Source organism: Sardina pilchardus, chromosome 13 (genome assembly GCF_963854185.1).
Source record: "Sardina pilchardus chromosome 13, fSarPil1.1, whole genome shotgun sequence".
NCBI lineage: Eukaryota > Metazoa > Chordata > Actinopteri > Clupeiformes > Clupeidae > Sardina > Sardina pilchardus.
In genome coordinates, this window is record NC_085006.1 from 13,312,287 (window position 1) to 13,334,218 (window position 21,932).

General features: G+C 44.0%; 1 protein-coding gene across 1 annotated transcript in view; it reads left to right on the plus strand.

Annotated features, from left to right (window-relative positions):
• The first annotated feature begins 5,500 nt into the window (after positions 1–5,500).
• clmpb (CXADR like membrane protein b) overlaps positions 5,501–21,932 on the plus strand; it is an 80,559-nt gene continuing 64,127 nt past the window's right edge. The window contains exon 1 of the mRNA XM_062552861.1: positions 5,501–5,935. Coding sequence (XP_062408845.1) covers positions 5,830–5,935 — 106 coding nt within the window. The 5' untranslated portion in view covers positions 5,501–5,829. The remainder of the gene's footprint in view (positions 5,936–21,932) is intronic.

Consider the following 21,932-nt stretch of genomic DNA (forward strand, 5'->3'; position numbering starts at 1 on the left):
GCCCTCATGTCAGCATCACTTTCAAAGATAAATAAGATTTTTAAAAAAAAAATCTATTGGAAGGTGAGCATTGCAACTCGGGAGGAGTGTGCCTGATAGCTGTTTGGAGGAGTGTTGTTCAAACATTGTCTTGGTTCATCTCAGGGATCCATGGAGCACCAGGAAAACCCCATCATCACCTCCAGCTGGCAGTGCTGACGTGCTGCAAGATGGATGGAGGCTCTCAAGCAGCTCCCTCCTCAGCCTGGTGCTCGCATTAGTGCAAAATTGTTGGAGTCAGGAATCAGGGAGTGTTAGCGTTGAGCTGTTTTTCCCCTTCGCTCCTGTATGCAGTGTTTTCATTGATTTGGCTCGTGGAGCAGCAGTTTCTTATTCTCTTCTGGGACAAGTTGAGAAATGTTGTTTTGGTTTGCATTCTCTTCATTCCAGTATAGGTCCTAGTATTACAGTACATTTGTTCATGACTATTTGATACCGGGAATAATCTGTTTAAATCTCTTTTTTGAAAAGCATTTACACGTTCCCAATCTGACGAGAGGAATGTGGACGATATGATAGTGGATATAGTATAACACCTGAGAAGTGCACTAGATACAGTATGTGTATCAGAATGGACTTAATTAATTCCTCCATTCCATTGCTCCCCCAGGACTCCCTTGAAAAAGAGATTAATATCTCAATGGGACTCCTCTGGTAAAATAAAGAATAAACAAAATTAAAATTAATTCACAATGAAGAGTTTAGGGGAAAAGTATAAGCAAGATGTCGGATTCATTCTACCTTACTTAACTTACAAAGCAGCTTCCTTTCTGTAAAATGTTGACACCATAGCTAGGGCTATGAACATCTCGTTTATTAACACTGACTAACCCTCTGTGCCTTCACAATAACACAAAAGATATGCAATTCGTGTGAAACCAGACTTCTAGGACCTCAAAACAAAAATGAGATATGAAGCCCTTTCTTTTAGCTTGTATATTTTTGTAAGTTATTTTTGTTTCCTTATACAGAAAAAAAGAATATTCAATATAGATCTTGAGAAACATCGTCTCCATGCCAGCTATAAAACATCCTTTCTAGGTCGTATTGGCAGACAGTTGTAGACGACAGCAAGACTGTCATAGTATCGGTGAAAGATCACCCTGTTTTCCCCCGAAATGTATTCCAGACGGTATTTCATCATTTGCAATTTCAAGGATTTGGATTTGATTTCGCATAGCCTGGTATTACAGCATACGGTATATTGGGAAACAAGAGCAGTCCAGTCACATATTAATAAGCATAAGCATACTGTAAAAATAGTGTGATGACAGCAAGCATGACTTAGGCTAATAGCATTCCTGACTTTTGCAGCGCTGGGAAAGTCAGAATCCCATAGAGTTACCCAGTATTGAGTGCCAAACCAAGGAGAACCACATTGGATTCTGATCTCACAAATACCACAATGTGTCTAAATGAAAAACTGCCCTTGAATGCAGCACTGTTATCTATCATTTATGCCATTTGTTTAATGTCCTTCACTCAGTATTGAGCTTTGGTAATTATCAATAAATCTTGGATGAAAATGATGAAGGGTTGTTGAGAATGAATGACACTGCCCTATTTTTTTTGAAGCGGTGTGGTATTTGGTGAATTGTGATGTGTTTTTATAAATGCGCCAGTGTTGCACCACAACATCTTACAAAGGCCTGAAATGAATCTTCATTATTTTATAACATTACACTATTATTAACATTTTATTATCATAACCGCAGTAAAGCCCTTTTGAGTGAAGTTTTCCTCTTTTTGATTAAAACATCTCCCTTTTTGCACCCAGAGGCATTTATGAAGGCGTGGATTGACATAGTCTTTAAAGATGTTTAGGCATTCCTTGATGAAAAATGATCCACTTTCAGCGGCTGGCTTGGCAGTGTCGTGACTGGGTGACCTTTTAGCGCTGGATCATTCTTGACAAACTGTGGTATGAAAACCCCACCCACGTCTCAGCTCTTGACAGCATGCCTGTCTCTTACTACCCTGCCATGTTCAAAACCATTTACATCTTTTGTCTTGCACTCCCTCTGTCATGGAGACTTAAGATCCCTCTCTATCTTCCTCCCTTTCATCTAGACAGAAGTGAATTTTTACAGGTAGAGGAGCAGGTGTTCAGAAATATGTTCACACAAACCCAAATGTATTTGAGATTACGGATTGGTACCAATTAAAATAGAAAAGCCAGAGAATATTTCACTCCAACCATTTACTCAATGCATTGGTAAAACATATACTTTTAGCTAAGGCGTGGGATGCGCTTTGAAGAAAACAACAGATGGATCTGTTTACCAGGAATGCATTGGGCAGCCCATAAGTCAAAACTGAGACTCTACTGTGACTCTCGGGCCCCGTGTGCAAAGCCTTGTGAACAATTGCACCCACAGCCGACCGCACATAAATTATCATATCTTACCATGAAGCAATTACGCATTCCATAGTTATTAGGGCAGTAGAATGCATAATGAGTGTTTGTGCGAGTTTTACTCCGCATTGATCAGATTCCTTGCATCTGGCTGTAGAGTGCGGACTAGAGCAGAATCCATCATTTTCAATCCTCTCTAATCTTTACACGTTCTATCTTCATCCTCCTCCTCTTCTTTTATATCATGAAAGCTTCATGAATAAAAGAAAAGGAGAGACAATGTTGACTATTGAAGTCTTTGACAGCAAATGGACTTCAGCCCAAATTTGGATCAGTGATGAGAGCAAGGCTTCCATTGCACTTCCATTCCATTGCACTTGACATGATCACAAGCCATGCTGATGGGCTGAGCCACACACACTGTAGCTAAAGATCTCCTCTAGTCTGGCTGTTATTCACCAGTCTAAAGAGGGGGGAGGCAAGAAACAAACCATTTTATCAGAAAACAGTTGTATTAGATTATATGATGACTTCTGACAGTGGATTTGGATTTGCGGTCCAGCAGTATTAAAAAAGAATGGGAAGCATTTTACTGACCCATAAACAAACATCCGATGTGGATCAATAATCCTCATGGCCGCGGCAGCCTGCAGTTGCTGACCATAAATCTCCAAGGGCCGCCCCTTCCCTCATTAAATTATAAAGGATCCATGGGCCGTGAAACACTAACAGTGAAGGATCCCACTTGTGCCTAAAAATAGCTCTCAAGAAAAAAAAATATTTTTTCTCCATATTGTTACTGAAAAATCCTTTTAACTTTGTCTCTCTGTCCCAGAGGTCACAAGAAGAGAAGCATGTACTTGTGAATCGGTGGTGTGCCACATCGTTAGAGAAAGGCTTGCACCCCACAACGATGACAGAGAGAATGGCAAGAGTGGCCGACCAACAATTTGTCTGGTTTTAAGGCATCAACACAGCAAATCTACCCGTGAAACATAAGTCAGAAGTGCTCTGAAGTAACATGGCGGCTGTAGTGTGTCAGAGGTTTTTAGAAAATAATGTAGCTTGCATTTAGCTGTGCTGCATTTTCATGCATGAATATTATTGTTGCTGTTTTTGCGCAGAGTCTCCCCTTTTGGCTGATGGTGACTATGGCAAAATACATTTTGTGGCATAATCAAGATAGGTTCAGCCTTTGTGTGTGGTGATTTTGCAGAGACAGAAGGACAAAATCATTGGTTAGTGCTGAACTGTGGCATAGTGTGATGAGAAACAATCCGTTTTAAAGACCTCTTTCCACACAACTGACTTTTCAGGGCCTGTGGTATAAATATCAGCCATCTGCGAGACCATCTGCATTGGGGTGCTACATCACTCACCAAGGCCAAGCCACCAAACATGGACAGGTTTGCCTCCATGCTAGTGTCTGCTCCCATTTGTGATGGTTGACCTGCCACCATTGGCTTTGCATTGCTACTTTAACCATGTACTTGCTGAATGTAAAAAATGTGCATTGTTCTTTTTTTTTGTAAGACAACAAATAGATTGATATAGACATTCATCTGTATATCGACTCACCAGTAATACACTGCTGTGGCAAAATGGCTTGCCTGTTCCTATGTCCTTCCTGAAGGATTGTGTTCAACCTTCCTATGGGAAGACATAGTTACGTTTGCAATGGAATCAATATGATGATATCTATCACAGTTTAACAGACTGAGGTTTCTACCAAATATATTGCAAATATATCTACTACTACAATAATATTTAAAATATAATCAATATAAAACATCATTAGATATGACAAAATATGGTAAAAAAAATTAATAAATTGAAATAAAAAAACCCCACACAATCCTGTCTCTGTAAATAGGACACAGTGGCTAGGAGCAAGCCAAAAACAGTCCCAGCCAATAAAAAAAAAACATGCTTCAGGAGCACAGAATGATGCAATGTAATTTGATTTGCTTAAATATCAACATTTCATGAAAATTAATAATGGACTACATCTTTAAAAGTACTGTTGGGTGGTCAACATTGGCCTTATTCTTTCTCCTGGAGCATGTTGTCCCCTAATGTAGAAAGATATGGAGCTATCCCAAACCATTGGACCGGAAAGCCTCCTAGTGACTTCTGAGAGGTTATTCAGGTGGAGTGAGAGGGGGGCTGTGAGGAGAGAGCCTTTTGTTATGCCTGCAGATTGTTCTCGGAGATGGATTAATGTGTCCTCAAAGTCTGCAAACTGCCACACTTCCCCTGGCCATTCATGTGTTTCTTTAGCTCGCGGGACACTCTAGTCTGGGTCATCCATTTTACATCTGAGGAACAAGTAAAATGAATAAACCACAATCCATTGTTGTCTAAGTAAATGAAAGGAAGAATGGGTTCTTGGCTTGTCTGTCCCTCATAACCAAGATGTGTCACCTGTGTGCACATTATATATTCATACCTCTGATGGACTCAATTTTGACGTTTGGTGTGACCTTCGGGTGTAGTTCGAAAGGAAGATCTTTTGAGCCAACATTAATTGTCTTAACCTTGTAAGTGTATTACCAAACTGAAAGCCTATAAGTGCCACCTAATCTTGTTAGCAACAAAGAATGCCTTAGAAATAGGGACCTGCTTGCGGTTATCGTGCTTGCCTATTACTAACAATAGGAACTGATAGCCTATTACACAAACTTTTTTTTCTGCAGTGACATGAAAATGGCACAATGTCAAGCATAATTCCTATTCAAAGCATAGGGTGCAGATCATACATGGTTGTTTAAATCAAGTGGAGATCCCAATTCAATGGCGCATAGGCCCATCAGCAAAACATATTAGCTTTATTATATGCTATTAAGGCTATAGCCTACCATGAGTTAAGGTCATGCCTTTCAATGTTTAGGCTACTGATTACAATGTTCTATTAAGTTATTTCATCGAACGATACTCTAGTCGTCAAAAGAAAAAACGGTTACTGATGTATCCAATCATTATCTTAACTGTTAAGAGATTTCATAACTATAAGCTACTAAAAACGCCAGACTTGAGACACCACCGCCTTGCCATCGGTTTCCGATGTACACGTTGCTGCAAGGGTATGTGGACTGTAGAGGTCTCCATCCTTCTGCATCCACCTCCCTCACTACTCGCATTTTTGTGCATCGGGCACACAGAGGGAGACAGAGGAGAACGCTTACTGTCACAGCGACTGGGAACCTGAGACCTGAGACGTCCTCGGCGAGACCGAAGGGGAACTTTGATTTAACGACTAAACCGATGGAAACGTCGCGGACAAGCGGTAGCTCACATCTTCGATGAGGGATTCGGCTTTCAGTATGTTTTAGATATGCTGTCCTTGGGCACAGCTCAGTGTAGGTTTGTATTTCGTTGCTTCTCCCAAATTGTACTGTGCTGCCGTGCTGTGTCTGAACACCTAGGTCAGTCGAATGAAATTTAAGGAAGACAGAACACATTATTTCCAGCTTCGTGACATAGGACTTCCAGTTGCAACGGGTGCCGCGATGCCTGCGACATTTCGGTCTTTGTTTCTAGGTAAGTGAATTTCATTACCTTTAGAACAGAAATTAGCCTACTGTAACGTTGTCTAACAGTTTATTCTGGTTCATTCTCATCAAATTGTGTCAATGTGTTCTACCAGCTGACAGTAGTTAAGACTAAAGCTGTTGTAGGATTTTCTTGAATTTGTGTTAGTAGTCGTTTTAACCTCCCTGTAGGCTACATGTAAGTCTGTACATTAAGGTTAACCAGAGTAGCATAATTATAGATGTGAAGTGTTGCCCTACGTTCAATATCATTTTTAGAGGACGGGTAAGTTACCAGGTTTGATGCCATAAACTTGCCCCAAATCCTACACAAGAAGTAACGAGTCCACTTCATTAAACATTGGAGAACCCCCACCCTCCAACATACACTGAATTCTAACGTGAATTGAAAACAGATGTTCTTGAGTATGGAGTAGCATAATGTATTGGGCGTCTACGGAGACTTGGGCTTTTTTTCTCTCAATAATTCAAAATATGAACCAGCATGCCGTCACCTCTTGTAGTGGCTGTATGATTCTTTTGTTTGAGATTGAATAATTTTAATAGGCTAGGCTACTTTGCAAACAAAGACAGGGCATGCGGCCCAACCCGAATCACTTAATGTGTTGTGACAACGGATGGCTAAAATAGACTGTCTTATTAAACCTCAAGTGCCGGAAAGGCCGTTTAAACTGCTGGTGTTTAGTGATGGAAGTGGCCAGCCATGCTGGAGACGGCAGTCGCTCGCGTGCCCGCGTGTGTCGGGGTCGAAGGGATGTTTTAAAGAGCAGTAGTCTACCCAAGACGCATCAGTGCGCCAGTGTTTTCTTCACGTCTAGACACGTGGAATCTTTGTGAATTCGTGTAACATCTATAGCCTACCCTACATTTACGTCATTGTTCAATACAATATGCAATACATACGTGCTATACCATACGTCTTTGTTTGCATTCATGTGTGGGAGTTTGGGGATGTGTGTGCGTGTGTGTGGCGGGTAGAGTGAGAGAGATCCGGTATTTATTATAATCACTGCAGCAACTTTGGTCGTTTATTGTAGGCTATCATGTCATCCGCCATAAGGACAGGGACTTAGCTGAGAGTAATAAGCAGATTTTTCGCTTAAAGCTTATACGTCCATACTCTCGCTTGCTGTCTTGCGGAAAAGGGCAAGATGCAACTTCAATTTAGTCTAGTACTAAGTAAATTATGCTATACTCGCTTGTCCCCTTTCGCACCCGAAAGCTCATATCTCAGGGTCCCGTTCCTGAAGTAGAAATGACGTAAAGAGCGACGATGGGAGGCACTCTTCTTACAAGCTGTGGTGGTGACCGGTACTAGTGTTGCGGACGTTTAGTTTAAGCCATTCTGTTTAGGCTTACCGAGTATGGACAGACTATATCTTATCAAGCTGTCAAAATCATATTTTACGCACATTGGTATGTCATACAACCAATGGCCTCATCGTGAAGGTATAGGCACAGAAACTGAGATTGTGTGTTAATCAGTCAATTTACTGTCATAGTACTCCTCTTCCTCATTATTATTTGGCTAATGATCACATGTCTTATATTCGCTAATCTTGTGGTTTCATTCAATTGGATTTTAATTTGACTAATCAAATGCATGTTAATAGGCTAATGTTATCAAATTTGTTTGACTTACACTGTGCTGAACCTAATGTTCTGAAACACTGAAAAGAATGTCCATTTTCCCTTCAACATAATTTCATGTCATTTTCTACATGAGAGATAATAGCATTGTGTATGTGTGTGTGTGTGTGTGTGTGTGTGTGTGTGTGTGTGTGTGTGTGTGTGTGTGTGTTTCGCCTAAAAATGTGTGTAAATAGCAAGTATTAAAATAGTCAAGTAATTACTTTTTCTGCAGTGTGGGTAGTAGCCTTCTCATTAACCAACGGATTTGATCAAGAACCCTAATGGAAGAAGAACTTATAGCTTCCCAATGGACCTACCGTTACTCTAAAATAAATCAATAGTCATTAATCGGTGTAATTTCCTTTTTATTTGTTTTTCGAAGTTGAAGTCCTCAACCATTGTTAATTTAGCATTTGTGGGAAATCTAATTCTACAGCAAAGCAGTGTCATCAAAAAAACTGCCATATATTTTCTCACTGCAAATTCTCTTTAAGTCATTCTTTACTTTTTTTCTTACGCTTTCTTTTCCCTGTAGTTGCTTGTCTCTCTCAACCCAACTTCCCCAACTTCCTTGAGTTGTTGGCTATTATTGTAGATCACAATATAATATGGAATTGCAAAAAGTAGTCTACTTCATAAACCAGAACAGAATGAGGGTGCACTTTTGTGATATGAACAAATGATCTGTGTAAAAAAAAAGATCTTAGCCTTGTGTAATCTTGATATCCATAAACTGTGCACAAAAAAACATTGTATTTTGTACATTAACTCTGATAACTTTTCTTGTCCATGGGGAAAGAAATCACCTCTACAGTATGCTACATAGTCAAGCATAAAAGCCTCAGTGAATGAAGGGTTGAACTTTGTGATGGATCACCTTTCTCACCTTTGTAATTCTTCGGATGACTTTGAATGTTAATTGACTGCTCGGACAGTAATAACAGATTGTATTTCAGTTGTCAGAAATATAATGGAAATATAATGAGTGGCCCTTTCACTGAGAGCTGTGTGAAGACCAAGCAGCTCTGCAGTGAGGTGAAGTACAGTATTTCACTTTGACCGATAAGGTTTTAATGTCAGTTTGACTGATACTGTTTTTAGCTCACATGTAAAAGACACGGGCTAAGGACAGGTGTTTGCCATTCTGGCCTTGGATGAGGGTTATTTTGAGTATTTTTTTAGAAATATTCTTCCCTGGTAATGTGCAGATTGAGATAAAAATACCGTTTCTGTCCCCAATCTATATTTAGGTTATCTCTGGGGACAGGCGAGGGATCTCTGGAGATGTAGAGATGACAGGAAGCATTGGACCCAGAGGTTATAAAGTGACATCTCGATGTGTTTGTCCCTGAATCACTGGAGTATGTGCAAACACACACACACACACACACACACACACACACACACACACACACATACATACACACATACACATACACATACACAAAACACAAATGCACACACATGAATACACACACAAACACACACACACACACACACACACACACGCACAGTCAAACACACACACACACTTTCCCCGTCAGCACATCCAACACAGACACATGCCATCACACATTCATCATGAAAACACAAAGTCTGATGGTGGGTGTCAAATGAATATGGAAAGCATACAGGCTCCAGTCTGGGAGGGGCCACTGCTAATGTGTCTACTTACGTCTCCATTTTCATTTGCTAGTTTGCTCTACTGCATTTTAGGTAACGGCTGACTGGGTCTGATGCATTTCTTTCATCAGAGTTAACAAAGATGCCATGGCGGCATCTCTAGATGAGGAAAATGACAGGGATTGCCTTTTGAAAGGTCAAATAACAAGAGGCTGTGAGATGCAGGACTCAGTTAGTTGCATGTCGAAAGGAGCGCGCTAATGTAATGTCTAACCGTAGATACACGTCATCTTATAATTTCATGCTGGCAAAGAATACCCTGCAAGCGTTAATTTACGGTAACTAGCAGTTTAATTCATGAGAATTATCATGCGGCACATACTTTTATGCTCGTGGCTTGAAAAATGGCGACAGAAAGTATTATTTTGTGGGAGAAAAGAGTGGCCCAGCCTCTCTAGGTTGGGCTGTCATTGTCTGACGTATACTAGTGGGACACCCCAAACTGCATTGCATTTCACAGCGCTGGCCTAAACCATCTGGCTGCCCGGTGATCGGAAACATTCCTGTGGCTCTCGATGAGAACGCGTCTCGGCTCCCAGCGTCTGCGTGCCGCAGCAGCGACACACATGCAAACATAAACACCACGTGTGCCCCCATGCCTCTGCGTGACCTTGCACTTGGCTGCTCCAGCGCATAGCCGGAGCTGAGCACTGAACTCGGCGTTTGCGCCTGTCTCCTTGGGACCGAGATGGGTTCTGCCATTTAGCTTGATTGCGGACATCCGCATGAGTGAAAGGGACACATAACGCATAACAGGCTAATTAGTAGCGAGCTACACTGTAAGGGGGGTTGACTGGTCCTGAGAGGCAGGGGTTGGTGTCAGCTCGCATAACAGATTTTTCTGGTGATGTTCCCAGTCTGAAAACCTGCGTTTGGAGGCAAAGCTTTTGTCCACTCCCTTTCCTGTTGTCCCATGGAATCTAAACAGGGATGTACTCTTAAAAGAGACTTCCAATGTCAGGTTGAACAACAGTGGCCTTCCAGAATATGCAGTCTTGTTTCCTGACAGTGACTACTCCACAGTTTCTCTCTCTCTCTCTTTCTCTCTCTCTCTCTCTCTCTCTCTCTCTCTCTCTTTGTCTTTCTCTTTACTCTCTCTCTTGCTCCTTCTCACCCTCTTTGTCTTTGCAGCAGACGTCTCATGTTTCATTGATAGAAGTGCTTTTTTAACGTCAACAGACGAAATGTTTGTGTCTCTTTAGTCCATGAATTGTTCAGTGTGTGAATGGATGGGGTGGTAATAGGGAGCTTGTTTTATACCTGCTCCTGCTCTCCCTCTCTCTCCCCCCTCGCTCTCTCTCTCTCTCTGGAATATTTCTGCATTGAATCGATGTGTATTTTTAACACCAAAGACCTCGAAGGTACAAGTGAAGGTCGTTCTTGTGAGAGGAATATGTGCAGTTTAGCATGTCTGGTATCATTTTTCTCCCTCTGCACAATCCTCTCCTATACAGATAAGTACATCATGTAATGGTGCCTTGATATTAGATGGATGCTGGCCATGAATGTTTCATTAGTTTATGTGGTTAATCGTAAATAGATACACGTGTGATGTGATACACATGCCACATATACTTCACTAAAAGCTTATATTCTGAGAAAGATAAAAAAGGGGTTTTGTAATAAACTGAAGTTGTATTTCAGTTGCTGTCTGACCTATAAATCTTGGGCCTCTTTCGTCCTCAACTGCTTAAATTACTCCCAGATTATTTTGGAACACGCGAACAGGAACTGCCTATTTTCCTTTACGGGCTAACCTTTGACAGATGTGCTTAAATGGTTCAGGTTCACAGTAATTTATTCCACATGTATCACGTGCTTCCAATGTAGCAAGAGCGGCTTTGTTTTATGGGCTATCCGAGCCCCCAGTCCCCCCACCCCCTCATCCACCCCCCCACCTAATTTTTCAAGTTTATAAACTGGATTTCGGCATTTGCATGCCCTGAAGTCTTTCCTAATCACTGTGACCAGGCTCATTTGTGAGCAAAAGTGAGGATTTCTGCATTATTTGCCACAGTAAATAACCATGAAAGTCAATGGAGCAATGGGCAATTACTGTCTCCATCTTTTTTTTTCATTCCTGGAAACCTTACCGCTCCTTGCCTTTGGTGAGCATAAACATTCAGTCGTGAGTCTACGTAAAGACTCGGAATCCGTGAAGGAACAAACACTGGGACAAACGACAGCCTCCATGAACCGCTCAAAATACGCAGCTGGATTCCATTGGTCCGAAGCTCTGTGGCTTTTGGCAGAGGCCCCGCTAAAGGATCCACTCGCATTGTTGTTGTCTTGGACCAGGCCTCATATTGAGAGCTCATGGACGGAGGATGTCTGCTAAAAGGTTGGAATTGAAGCTTGTGCGTTTTTTTTGCTGTTGTATCACTGCTGGTGATTTCATCATCGCTGTTGTCTCTGGTGATGCTCTCATTCCAGAGCCCCTCCAGCTCCCTTCCCCGTCCTCTCAAGCATGCAGCGAGCGCCTTAGCTAGAACCGGCAGCGCGGAATAAGGCAGGCACAGCCGTCTGTTACCAGCGCTGCTCGCTTTTGATCTGTGTTTTCTCTTTGGAAAACAGGTAGATCTCTGTTTTTTTCCGCCCAGCTTGACTGATCTGAGTGTTGGGTGAAAATAAACAGATTCGCTCGATGGGGGCTCTGTTGCTAAGATCGCTTTTAGTTTTCTGTTTTTCTGTTGTTGTTGTTGTTGTTTTTTCCTTCTCCGTCGCTCTTAGCTGTTCACGTTGTAACTACCAAGACAAATGCACACAACATATTATGATGCCAATTCAGTAAGCCCTCGTGTTATGGGTGATTGCACCCAAAATGCAGGACACTGTCAGCGGCTGTGATGAGGGGAAGGGATGGGAAACGCTCTCAGTGAGGTGTCACCTGGACCACCCATTAGTGCTCACGGAGGTTATCACGTTGTCACACGGCAATGATGTATCATCATTATAATTGTTCCTTTGCTTAGCAGATGCCCTTACCCGGGGTGACTTGGAGCACTCAACATTATCCACCCACGCACTCACACACATACACACCGACAGACAGACGCTCACATACACACACACACACACACACACGCACACGCACACACACACAGACACGCACACACACACACACACACACACACACAGGCACACACACACACAGGCACAAACACACACACACACACACACACACACACACACACACACATCTATTGGTAAAGGTTGATAACAGCTGAAGGATACTGTCAGTTTTGAAAACCATTTTACCACAAATTTCATGTCTCTTATATGTCTGTCTCAAATGCAGACATTCTTTATTGGCACTTCCACTGCCAACACAAAATGACAGCTTATTTTCTTTCCATCTTTATCCAACTCTGTCTCTGTCTCTACATCCTCATTAAATGCATAGTTGGTATGGTTGTAAGAAGCCATTTTTTTCATTAGCGTCTATCGAGTTGAAGATAGTGGAAAGCCACATCCCATCTCGGTTCCCTGATTTGGTTAGCAAATGCTCGCCTATCTTTCTTCCCATCTCCACTGACTCAAATGCAGACGTTCTGATGGAGACCAGAGGGTAGAGATTTCCCTCAGGCATCCAGAGAAACCCTGAATATGCGTTTCCTTCCTCACTGCAGGATGCTACCAATTCATTAGGGATTGTGTTTTTTCTCCTTGCCACTGACAGCCAGCGGTAATTGAATCTCAGCAATTGATTGCAGATAAATAAATATGATCTATACAATGACACCACGTTTCACAATGCCAAAGGAGGTCTGTATGCACCTCTTCCTCCCAACACCAGCACCACCACCAGCACCACCTTTTGTCACCATGCATTTTTTTCTTCTGTTTGTTCTATTGAAAGCATCCTGAATGGGGGGAAATGTCCCACGTCGCTCTATTTAGACGCCTGCTGTTCCTTTCAATTTGAAACAGTCTATTAGCTCCACTCGCAGGCTACTCCATTAGGTGTTTTGAACCCGCGTGATCAATTGTCTCACTCCATTTCCCTCTCTTTCGCCAAAACCTCCCTCTCCCTCCTATCCCGCCACCCCCCTTTGAGTGTGCACACAGGCGTTCTGCAAGAGTCCCAGCTCTTGTCCTTTGAGTGTTTCTATCCTCTCCTGGACACTCTTCTGTAGCCTGATGGATCTGGGTGGGGGGGGGGGGGGGGCTTAGTGATGGTGGGGTGCAGTGTTCATCGTCTGGGCTTGTTTCTGTTAAGGCCCACTCAATTTCTGCTGGATAAAAAATAAATCTATTGCTGCTTTAGATGCCTTAGGTTAAGTTTCAATCTTAGTCTGTGTCTTTAAATGTTTGATGGCTTAAACTATCTTGATATTTGTACCATAAAAGGGTCAATATTTTAGTGGCAATGCCAGGATGCCATTCAATTCAGTGAATATTTTTTGTGCATATCTATTTTATTGCAGGGATAGTGCAGAAGGCTTTTGCTTATTACATTTTAATGACTTTTACAGCGAGTGATGATAAGCATTTAATGTGATATTTAATCCTCACGTTAACCTCTTATAGTTTTAGTTCATAGTAGCAGGCGTTTGTGATGAACAGTTTAATCACATGCCACAATGCCATGCATTTTTTCCTTCGTTTACACACGCAGAAACACTGTTTATGAAACTGTGTATCGTTGATCCATCACTAGGCTGCTGGCAATTAACACAGTAGCAAAGCTGATTACACCGTCCTGCAGTGTGTCGCAGTAACAAAGTGCCTCAACCTTTAAAGGGGTGGAAGTGAGACCCACTCAATGGAGGAGGCTTGTGTTTGCATAGGAGATTAAGTCGCTTATTCAGGTGCCTGGGCCATCGAGAGTGATCCAGCGCATAGCATAACTTTGCTGAAAAAGCACATTTTCCCCCTCTCTGCAATCCCTGGAAACTGTTCCAGAACAGATGGCACCACCACCTTTGTTTTTTACGAGTCGTTAGACTTGACTTGTTGATGAAATGGAGACTTTCCGCTGTACCGCTCTGGGCAGATGTGTATCTTTATGCTGAAATGTATCATCCGTGTTCCTATACGGCACGTGTCAAGACAGTGTCTCAAAATGTCTCAAAATTTCCCTTCCACCATTCCATTTTCACCTTCTACTAGACTGCAGATGTAGCCCGTCCAATGAGGGCATTAGATGGTGAGGAGTGCAAGGGGACCTCGCAGAGATGGCACAGTGCAGTGTTCCTCGGAGATAAAAACAGAAAATCCATCCCCTTGTTATTCTGCATGCTCAGTGCACACTTCTGCCCTGGGACCGCCAGTCCGCTTTATTTCATGACTGAGGGAGGCCTCTGTCTCTCTGCGTCCTAACGGGCTCACGCGGTACCTCAGGGGAGACGCAAATTAATGCCATCGACTTCCCGGGCGGAGGCTCGCAGCGATATTTCGTGCAGATGCTACCATTTTCCCTTCAGATCCTCCATTGTTTAGTCATCCTCTGCCTCGCCCGTGTCTCTCCCCCCTTTCTTTACCTTTATCCACATGCGAGCTGACAGGCCAGCTGCAGTGCAGAAAGACTGAGAAAAGAAAGCAAAGAAGACTCCGCCGCGTTTGATCTCAAACGTTGTGTCATTTATTGGTCTAAAGATGTGCTATTTTTATGCAACGCCAGTGAGCTAAAATTAATCAAAGCCAGCCATTTTACGCATGCCATGGCACGTAAAATATGCATGACTATGCAAAATTGTTTATTTTAAGTACACACAGTGTACATGAGGCACGGCGAATAAATGCACAAAGAGCTTACATCATTGATTTGCCAGTAGAATATAATTTAATCCTCGGATGGTGTTCCAGAGGAAGGTTTGAATTTCTCTATTGCATAGGCAGTCATAAGTTTTGACTGGTGTCAGTCACGCCGACCAGCTTGGAGTGTTGGGATGTGGTGTGATTTACTGTCAACGGTCTAGCGGGCTATTGAAAGGAAATGGCAGCGTCTGCAAAACGAAGCTCTTACGATAATTAAAAACTGGAAGCGGGAATTGGTCGGGGGCCCGAAAAAATCATCTCTATCGGAATCACAGTTAATAACGGGAGAAATGCACTCGATGTGCCATTGACAGTATAATTTGTACCAATGTGTTCGATATGAAATATGTCAAGTTATGCCTCGTTGGAAGTGATTGCGATGTGAGGCCAGTACAGTAGGCTACCTTGTGCTCTCAGGCAGCCTATAAGGAAATGGCCTCTTTGTTGATTGTCGAAGACAAACACCCCCCCCACCCCCCACCTCCTCCACCGCCACATTGAGGAGGAGATGCTCTTTTTTTACACACAACCCTCTTTCCTCTTGGATGCACTCTTGACATTGAGCAGTGCGGAGAGGCCAGCTCTTCAGTAGTCCCTTTGCTAATGAGGCTATTAAATCCATCCTTCCGTGGTGCAGAAGGACTGCTAGAGAGGAGCGTGGGCCTGAGTCCTCCTCCTCCTCCTCCTCCTCCTCCTCCTCCTCCTCCTCCCCCCTCTGCTGCCTCAGCAAACAGCCCTGCCCGGCTCAGCCCAGCCCAGCCCAGCCCTGCCCCCGGACGTCCACGGAATGGCCAATGAACGAGCGCGGAAAAAAAAGGCAAACGCGGCCTGTCTGGAGCCAGACTGTGTCCCACTAGCCGAAGCCGTTCCACCCGCTTACGCTCTCTCCCGCTCCCCGTCTGGTGCTATTCATTTGGCCGCTGCTCTCGCTGATTCGATGCCATGTCTGCGTTCGGGGACAGACAGTAACCTGTGGCTAATGAAACACATTGTGACTAAATTCTCCCTAACAGTGCGAGTGTAAAGCGGTGCAGCGCCTCACAAACTGTATCGCTCAGCACATAGCAGGGGCTGTGTGCATCGTGGTGTGGTTGATGTCTCCATGCATTAGGATGGAAGACTTTGCTCTGTCATTCGCATGCCATGTTTTATTGATTAGCCCATGCTTAACCAGCTGTATCGAGGATTTTTTTTCATAAACAAGTGAGCTAAACAGCAGTCGGAGGAGTATGGGGTCATTTTCTTTTGACTTTCAGCCTTTTGATGGCTTTCATAATTGACTTTTCGGACTTGACACCACATGCCTGGCGATATCCGTGGCTATTTTTTGCAATCATTTGCATAAAAAAATGCCAGACAACTTCCTCCAGACAGATGCCCAGCTGCTGGAGCTGAATAGAACCAGTTAGCACCGGGTCGGGTTGAGAAGTGGCGCTCTCAGCAAGGCAAGCCCCAGCCAGCAGCGGCTCCAGCCATCGATTCATGCGGACTCAAGGAGGCATGTGAGGCAGCCAAAGTGGTTTTCGTGTGGGGGTCAGATGCGCTCTGAATAGAGTGTTTACCACGCTTCCCACACGCCATGACTTATTCATACTTCAAAAAAGGCCCCCATTCAGCAGAGATGGCTTATCCGCCAGCGGTGGGTGGGTGCATCCGACTGCACTGGGTTGGTCTGTGCTGCGGCGCGGCCGCACAGATATTGAAGGCCTGGACATTTTTTTTTTTTTCATCTCATTCACAAATACTGTACTGAACGAATGAATTGCACCGTACTTGCTCTTTATTCACACCAGCTTCACACACACACACACACACACACACACACACACACACACACACACACACACACACACACACACACACACACACACACACACACACACACACACACACCACACACACATACGCACACACATGCTAGAGTAAGAAAAAAAATCAAAGGAGGTCTTTGTATGGAAAACCTCACAGTCACAGCCCTGCTATCAGCCCCATGTAAAGTTGATGGTTTAGGCCTCCGTCGCTCTGATATCCCAGAATTCCTTTAATACGAAACACCTCCTCTAGGCCAATTAAATTAGAGTGACATCAATTACGGGGCGGCTTCGCCAGTAGCCGCACGACCGGCTCGCACTGTCATGTGCAGAAGAGGCGCATTAATGCGGCGAATTAATGTGTTTAAGGGAGGCACAATTAAAACGAGAGCGAGAGGTGATAACGACGAGCTTATGGCTGCTCAGAAGGGGATTACGCCACATAGCTGTCTGTCTTCAAATGCGAGCGGGCTTATCCCCGGGCTCCTGCTCTTTACTGTGTTGAAATGAATGGCGGATCCCCACAAAATGGCATGAAAGGGAACGTACCGGGAGGCTTGGGGGTGGAGGGAAGGGTGGGGTTGTGATGATAGTGCTGCTGGTGGTGGTGGTGATGGTGGTGGTGGGAGAGGGGGTTTGAGAGTAGAGCCTCATTAGGGGCTCACAGGTGTGTCGTGAATGAGACGGAAGATGGGTGGCAGATTTGCCCCACATCACTTCATGTCTGTCTTTCACTGTCTATTCACACACACACACACACGTACGCTCACACACACACACGCGCACACATGTCTTGAGGCTGATCAGAGACAGGCGATTCATATGTGACGTGTGAGCAGTGTGATTGTGAGTGTGCGTGCGTGTTTTGTCAGTTTTGCACATGCTCATGATTTTTTGTTTTTTGTTTTATTTTTTGCTTTGGTGTCACGGTGACAGTTACAAACATGCTGCATGACGGTAAAAAAAAAAAAAAAAAATACAGATCTGTACAGTTTGCCATTGTCTTATTGTCTGTTTTTTCTCCTCCTGCATCCCAATCATCCCGTAGAACCGGTAACCCTGAGGATGATGTATAACATGTCGTGATCTGCAGCTCATGTGATCAAATCAATACTCAGAAATCACCTCTGCTCCCCCGCTGAGGAATGACCGGCCCGGGAGGCAGCCGAATTAGGGAGCGATTTCTATTTACAGGTCGCCCAAAGGGCACTCTGAAAAGACCTTGAAAAACTGCCCCGTTAGCAATGGCTGACCACGTCAATTTTGTCACTGTCACGGGAATGACATCAGATAGGCAGCGGTGGCGTGTGTGCAGCGATGGAACACAGAATGCTAAACATGGCGTGGGCAGGCTATCGCGTGCCCTCTGAAGAAAATATCTAAACTGGACCATTATAAAGACATTAGGCTTCCGAAATTAACCTTTATTTTAACTTTTTGGAGCCACATAACATGGTCGAGTGGCACTCAGTTTCCTTGTTAGAGGAATTATATGGAGTATTCTGCCAGTAAGGTCCCATGTCATCTTCTAATGATGTCTGACATTACATGCTCTGTGCTTATGGCAGAGCAGCGCTTTGGAGTGCGCTAACGAGCCGCCGGGATTCGTCCCGCTTGCAAGATGGAACCGTGTTGGCACAGCGTTGTGAAGACGGATCGTTCCGGACATTTTTTTTTTCCCCGACGCTAGCATCGATAGTGTCAGCGGTTGGACGCTGGCAGAAACGCATCAAGGAGGTGTGGGTGGAGGGAGGGTCGCGGTGCAGACGCGTTGCCATTGATGCTCTGGTTAACTTGGCTTGCTTTTCTAAAGCCAGCTGCTATCGGGAGTGCAGGAATTTGATTCCTGTCGCTGGGATGCCTTCCTTCATTTGTGTGTCTGGGGGGCTGGGGGGCTGACAAGGAATAGACATCTTCGCTAATGGTGTCCCTCTGACCTAGTTCCCTTTAGCCCGCGCCGTATTTCTTATATTCGTTTTCCTTTCCCTGACAATCTCTCCCGCTACGTGCTTAATCACCGGCCCGACTATTGATTTCACAGAACATTTGTGCGGGAGAAAAAAGCATTTAACCCATCTTGTCTACAGGCTGGACGTTTTGATTTATCATTCTGTGCCTTAGCATTTAAGGGCATTTAACATGCATGGCTTGTGGCAAATGTACATGGGGCTTACAAAGCCTTCATTATTTTAAGCATTGATTTATTTTTCCTCCATCTTTCCAGTCCATTTTTTTTTCCTTTTCCTTTTTTTTGTTGCTGCTGGTCGAGTTTGTTACAAGTAATCTTGGCAGCCATCCATTCATCAGGACTGTTTGTGTGTCGTTTCATAAATGGATTGGACGAGTGAGGGAGGGAAGAACATAGCGGGCAGCTTCCCCGCATGTCAGAGCGAGCGGTTTGAGCAGGAGTGGGCTGCGAGTGGTGGTGGTAACAAATGAGTTTGTGGCAACGTCGTCTCCTTGATGTTTTGCCGACGCCTCCGTGTCACCCCGTAGCCAGCACGTGAACCTCTTTCCTTTTCGCGGCGCTCCCACGGCCGTGGTCGGTGCTCGGGCTGGTGCTGGAGACGGCGGAGCAATCACGTCGGCGCATAAAAGACTCATCAGCACGGGCGGGGGCAGACTCATTTCCAGATGGAGTTGTTTGATTTTATGCCCTCCGCACGCCATGTGAAGTTGGAGAATTCTAATGCCCCATTCCTAGGGACCGTCTCTCCACCCTTGTCATGCTGTTTCACGTCTGTTCGCTGTAGAAATGAGTCTACACGTGCACTCCCTGCCTACATCTACCCGTATGGAAAGAGTACATTTAATGCACATTCCAATGTTTATTTACCCTTCTCCGTATCCATTTCCGTGCGACAATAGCTATATAGCGCACTTTGCAGAATTGAATCAATCCTGCATCCATTGTCGTCAAGAAAGACATACTGAAGTGCCGTAGCATCTCCCACATACAGTACGACGACACGTATGACATATGCACAGCGCAAGAGAGCATATTATCTGTCCTCGCACTGGGGCAATATAAACACTGCACTCAACGAGCCTCTGTGGCCACAGAAACCATAAGGGATTCTTAATACTGCATATTTATGGCCAGGGCATGCTAACGGAAGGGTTTGGGGAAGAGAGTGCATAGAGAGAGAGAGAGAGAGAGAGAGAGACAGAGAGAGAGAATAGATAGAGAGAGGGAGAGAGAGAGAAAAGAGCTGGGTGTGGAGCAAGGGAACAGAGGGACAAGAAATTATAAGAGCCTGGAAGCAAGACTGTGAGTAAAGTTGACAGCTACACTATGGGTATCGGAGAAGAGAGGGTAGAGGCAGACAGAAGGGGAAGATGGGGGAAGGGGAGCCGGCAGGGTGATGAAAAAGGATAAAAAAAAGAGGTAGGGAGAGGGTGAGAGAGAAAAAGGGAGAGAGAAAGAGGGGAGGGAGGGAGGGAGAGGGAGGAGGAGGAGAAAGACGCTAGTCGTGTCATTGATCCTGTGGCATTAGCCCTGGCTTTAGTGATAATGAAGCGTGTGCTGGGGGCTGCTGTTTCTGGGAGCGGGCGTCGTGGTGTCTCATCCATCAAGCCCCAAAACACACATACACACACACACACACACACACACACACACACATACGTGCACATACCATACAAACACAGATAGACCCCATCTCACAGAGACACATATAAACACTCACAGAAACACAGACTCTCATCTTCTCTCTCTCTTTCTCTCTCTCTCTCTCTTTCACACACACACACACACACAAACATACACACACACAGACAAATACACATGTATACACACAGACTCTCTCTCGCACACTTGCACACACACACACAGCCAAATACACCCATAAACACACACACATACACACACACACACACACACACACACAGACAAATACACCCATAAACACACACACACACACACACACACACACACACACACACACACCTATACCCGTTTGTCGGGCTAAGAGGACAATTTACGAAAATTTTCGTAAATCAGACTTAACACAGGGATACAGGGACACAGGGTTCCCGTGGTGCTAGAGCTACAAAACACATATCAAACGTCATGAAAAAAATCAGGGAACCTATACAACGTTTAAAATTAAAAGATTTCCTTGCCAAACCTGAGATATAAAAAAAAGCCGTTTTTCAGACTTTTTGGTGGTTTGTAAAGACTTTTCTAAAACAGGGTCTATAAGGACAGTGTGGTGTACAAGGTCAGTGATGTCATCATACACATACACTGAGTATAACCTGCTTTGAAAGGACACAAGGTCTGTAAGGCCAGGTCACACACATACACCGAGTATAACCTGCTTTGAGAGGACACATGGATTACTAGGCCAAAGTGACTAAGGCACACCATTATAATAATATTGAATATATATTAATAAGTAATTTTGTTTTCTTTGTTGACCTACAGTTGTACATTACAATTTGGCACATAAGCTGAACTACAGTAAGTGTAAATAACTCATCACATCGGGATATAATTTGCAGATAATGTACATAAGGTGCACAATCACGCCATTCTACACTTCTTCATCTAGAAAACATCAGCACCTCCAATCAAATACGGTCAAGCTACACAAGTTTACAGATAACACCACAGCTCGATCAACAGATGGGCCAAGTGTCACTAAATCAACTATAAGCACAATACAAAAACAGTACTTGCATCCACTAGGACGAACTCAACCCCACCAGCACTTATCTTTGTATCCTTCCTCACTAGTATTATGGAGGTTTCCATGTCCTGAACCAACTGCCAACCTGCAATCATGCTTCACATCCCCACTGCAACTGGCGTGTCCAGGGTCTGCCATTGCCCATTGCACAGAATCACACATAACCTGAGAAAAGAGCCTTTTTTTGTAGGTTTGTCATTATAACACACCACACAATATTTGCTGTATCACTGAACTGTATTTGGTCACCTCAAGATTCTGTTCCTTAGCAAAGGACAGCATTGTAGAAATAAATAAAGCAAAATAAAAGTGAATCCTTACATTAAAAGGTCCAGGCTAACCACAAAGCAAAACAAACAAACAAACATCTGCCTGTGAGCAATATAAATTAAGTGACCTAAATTTC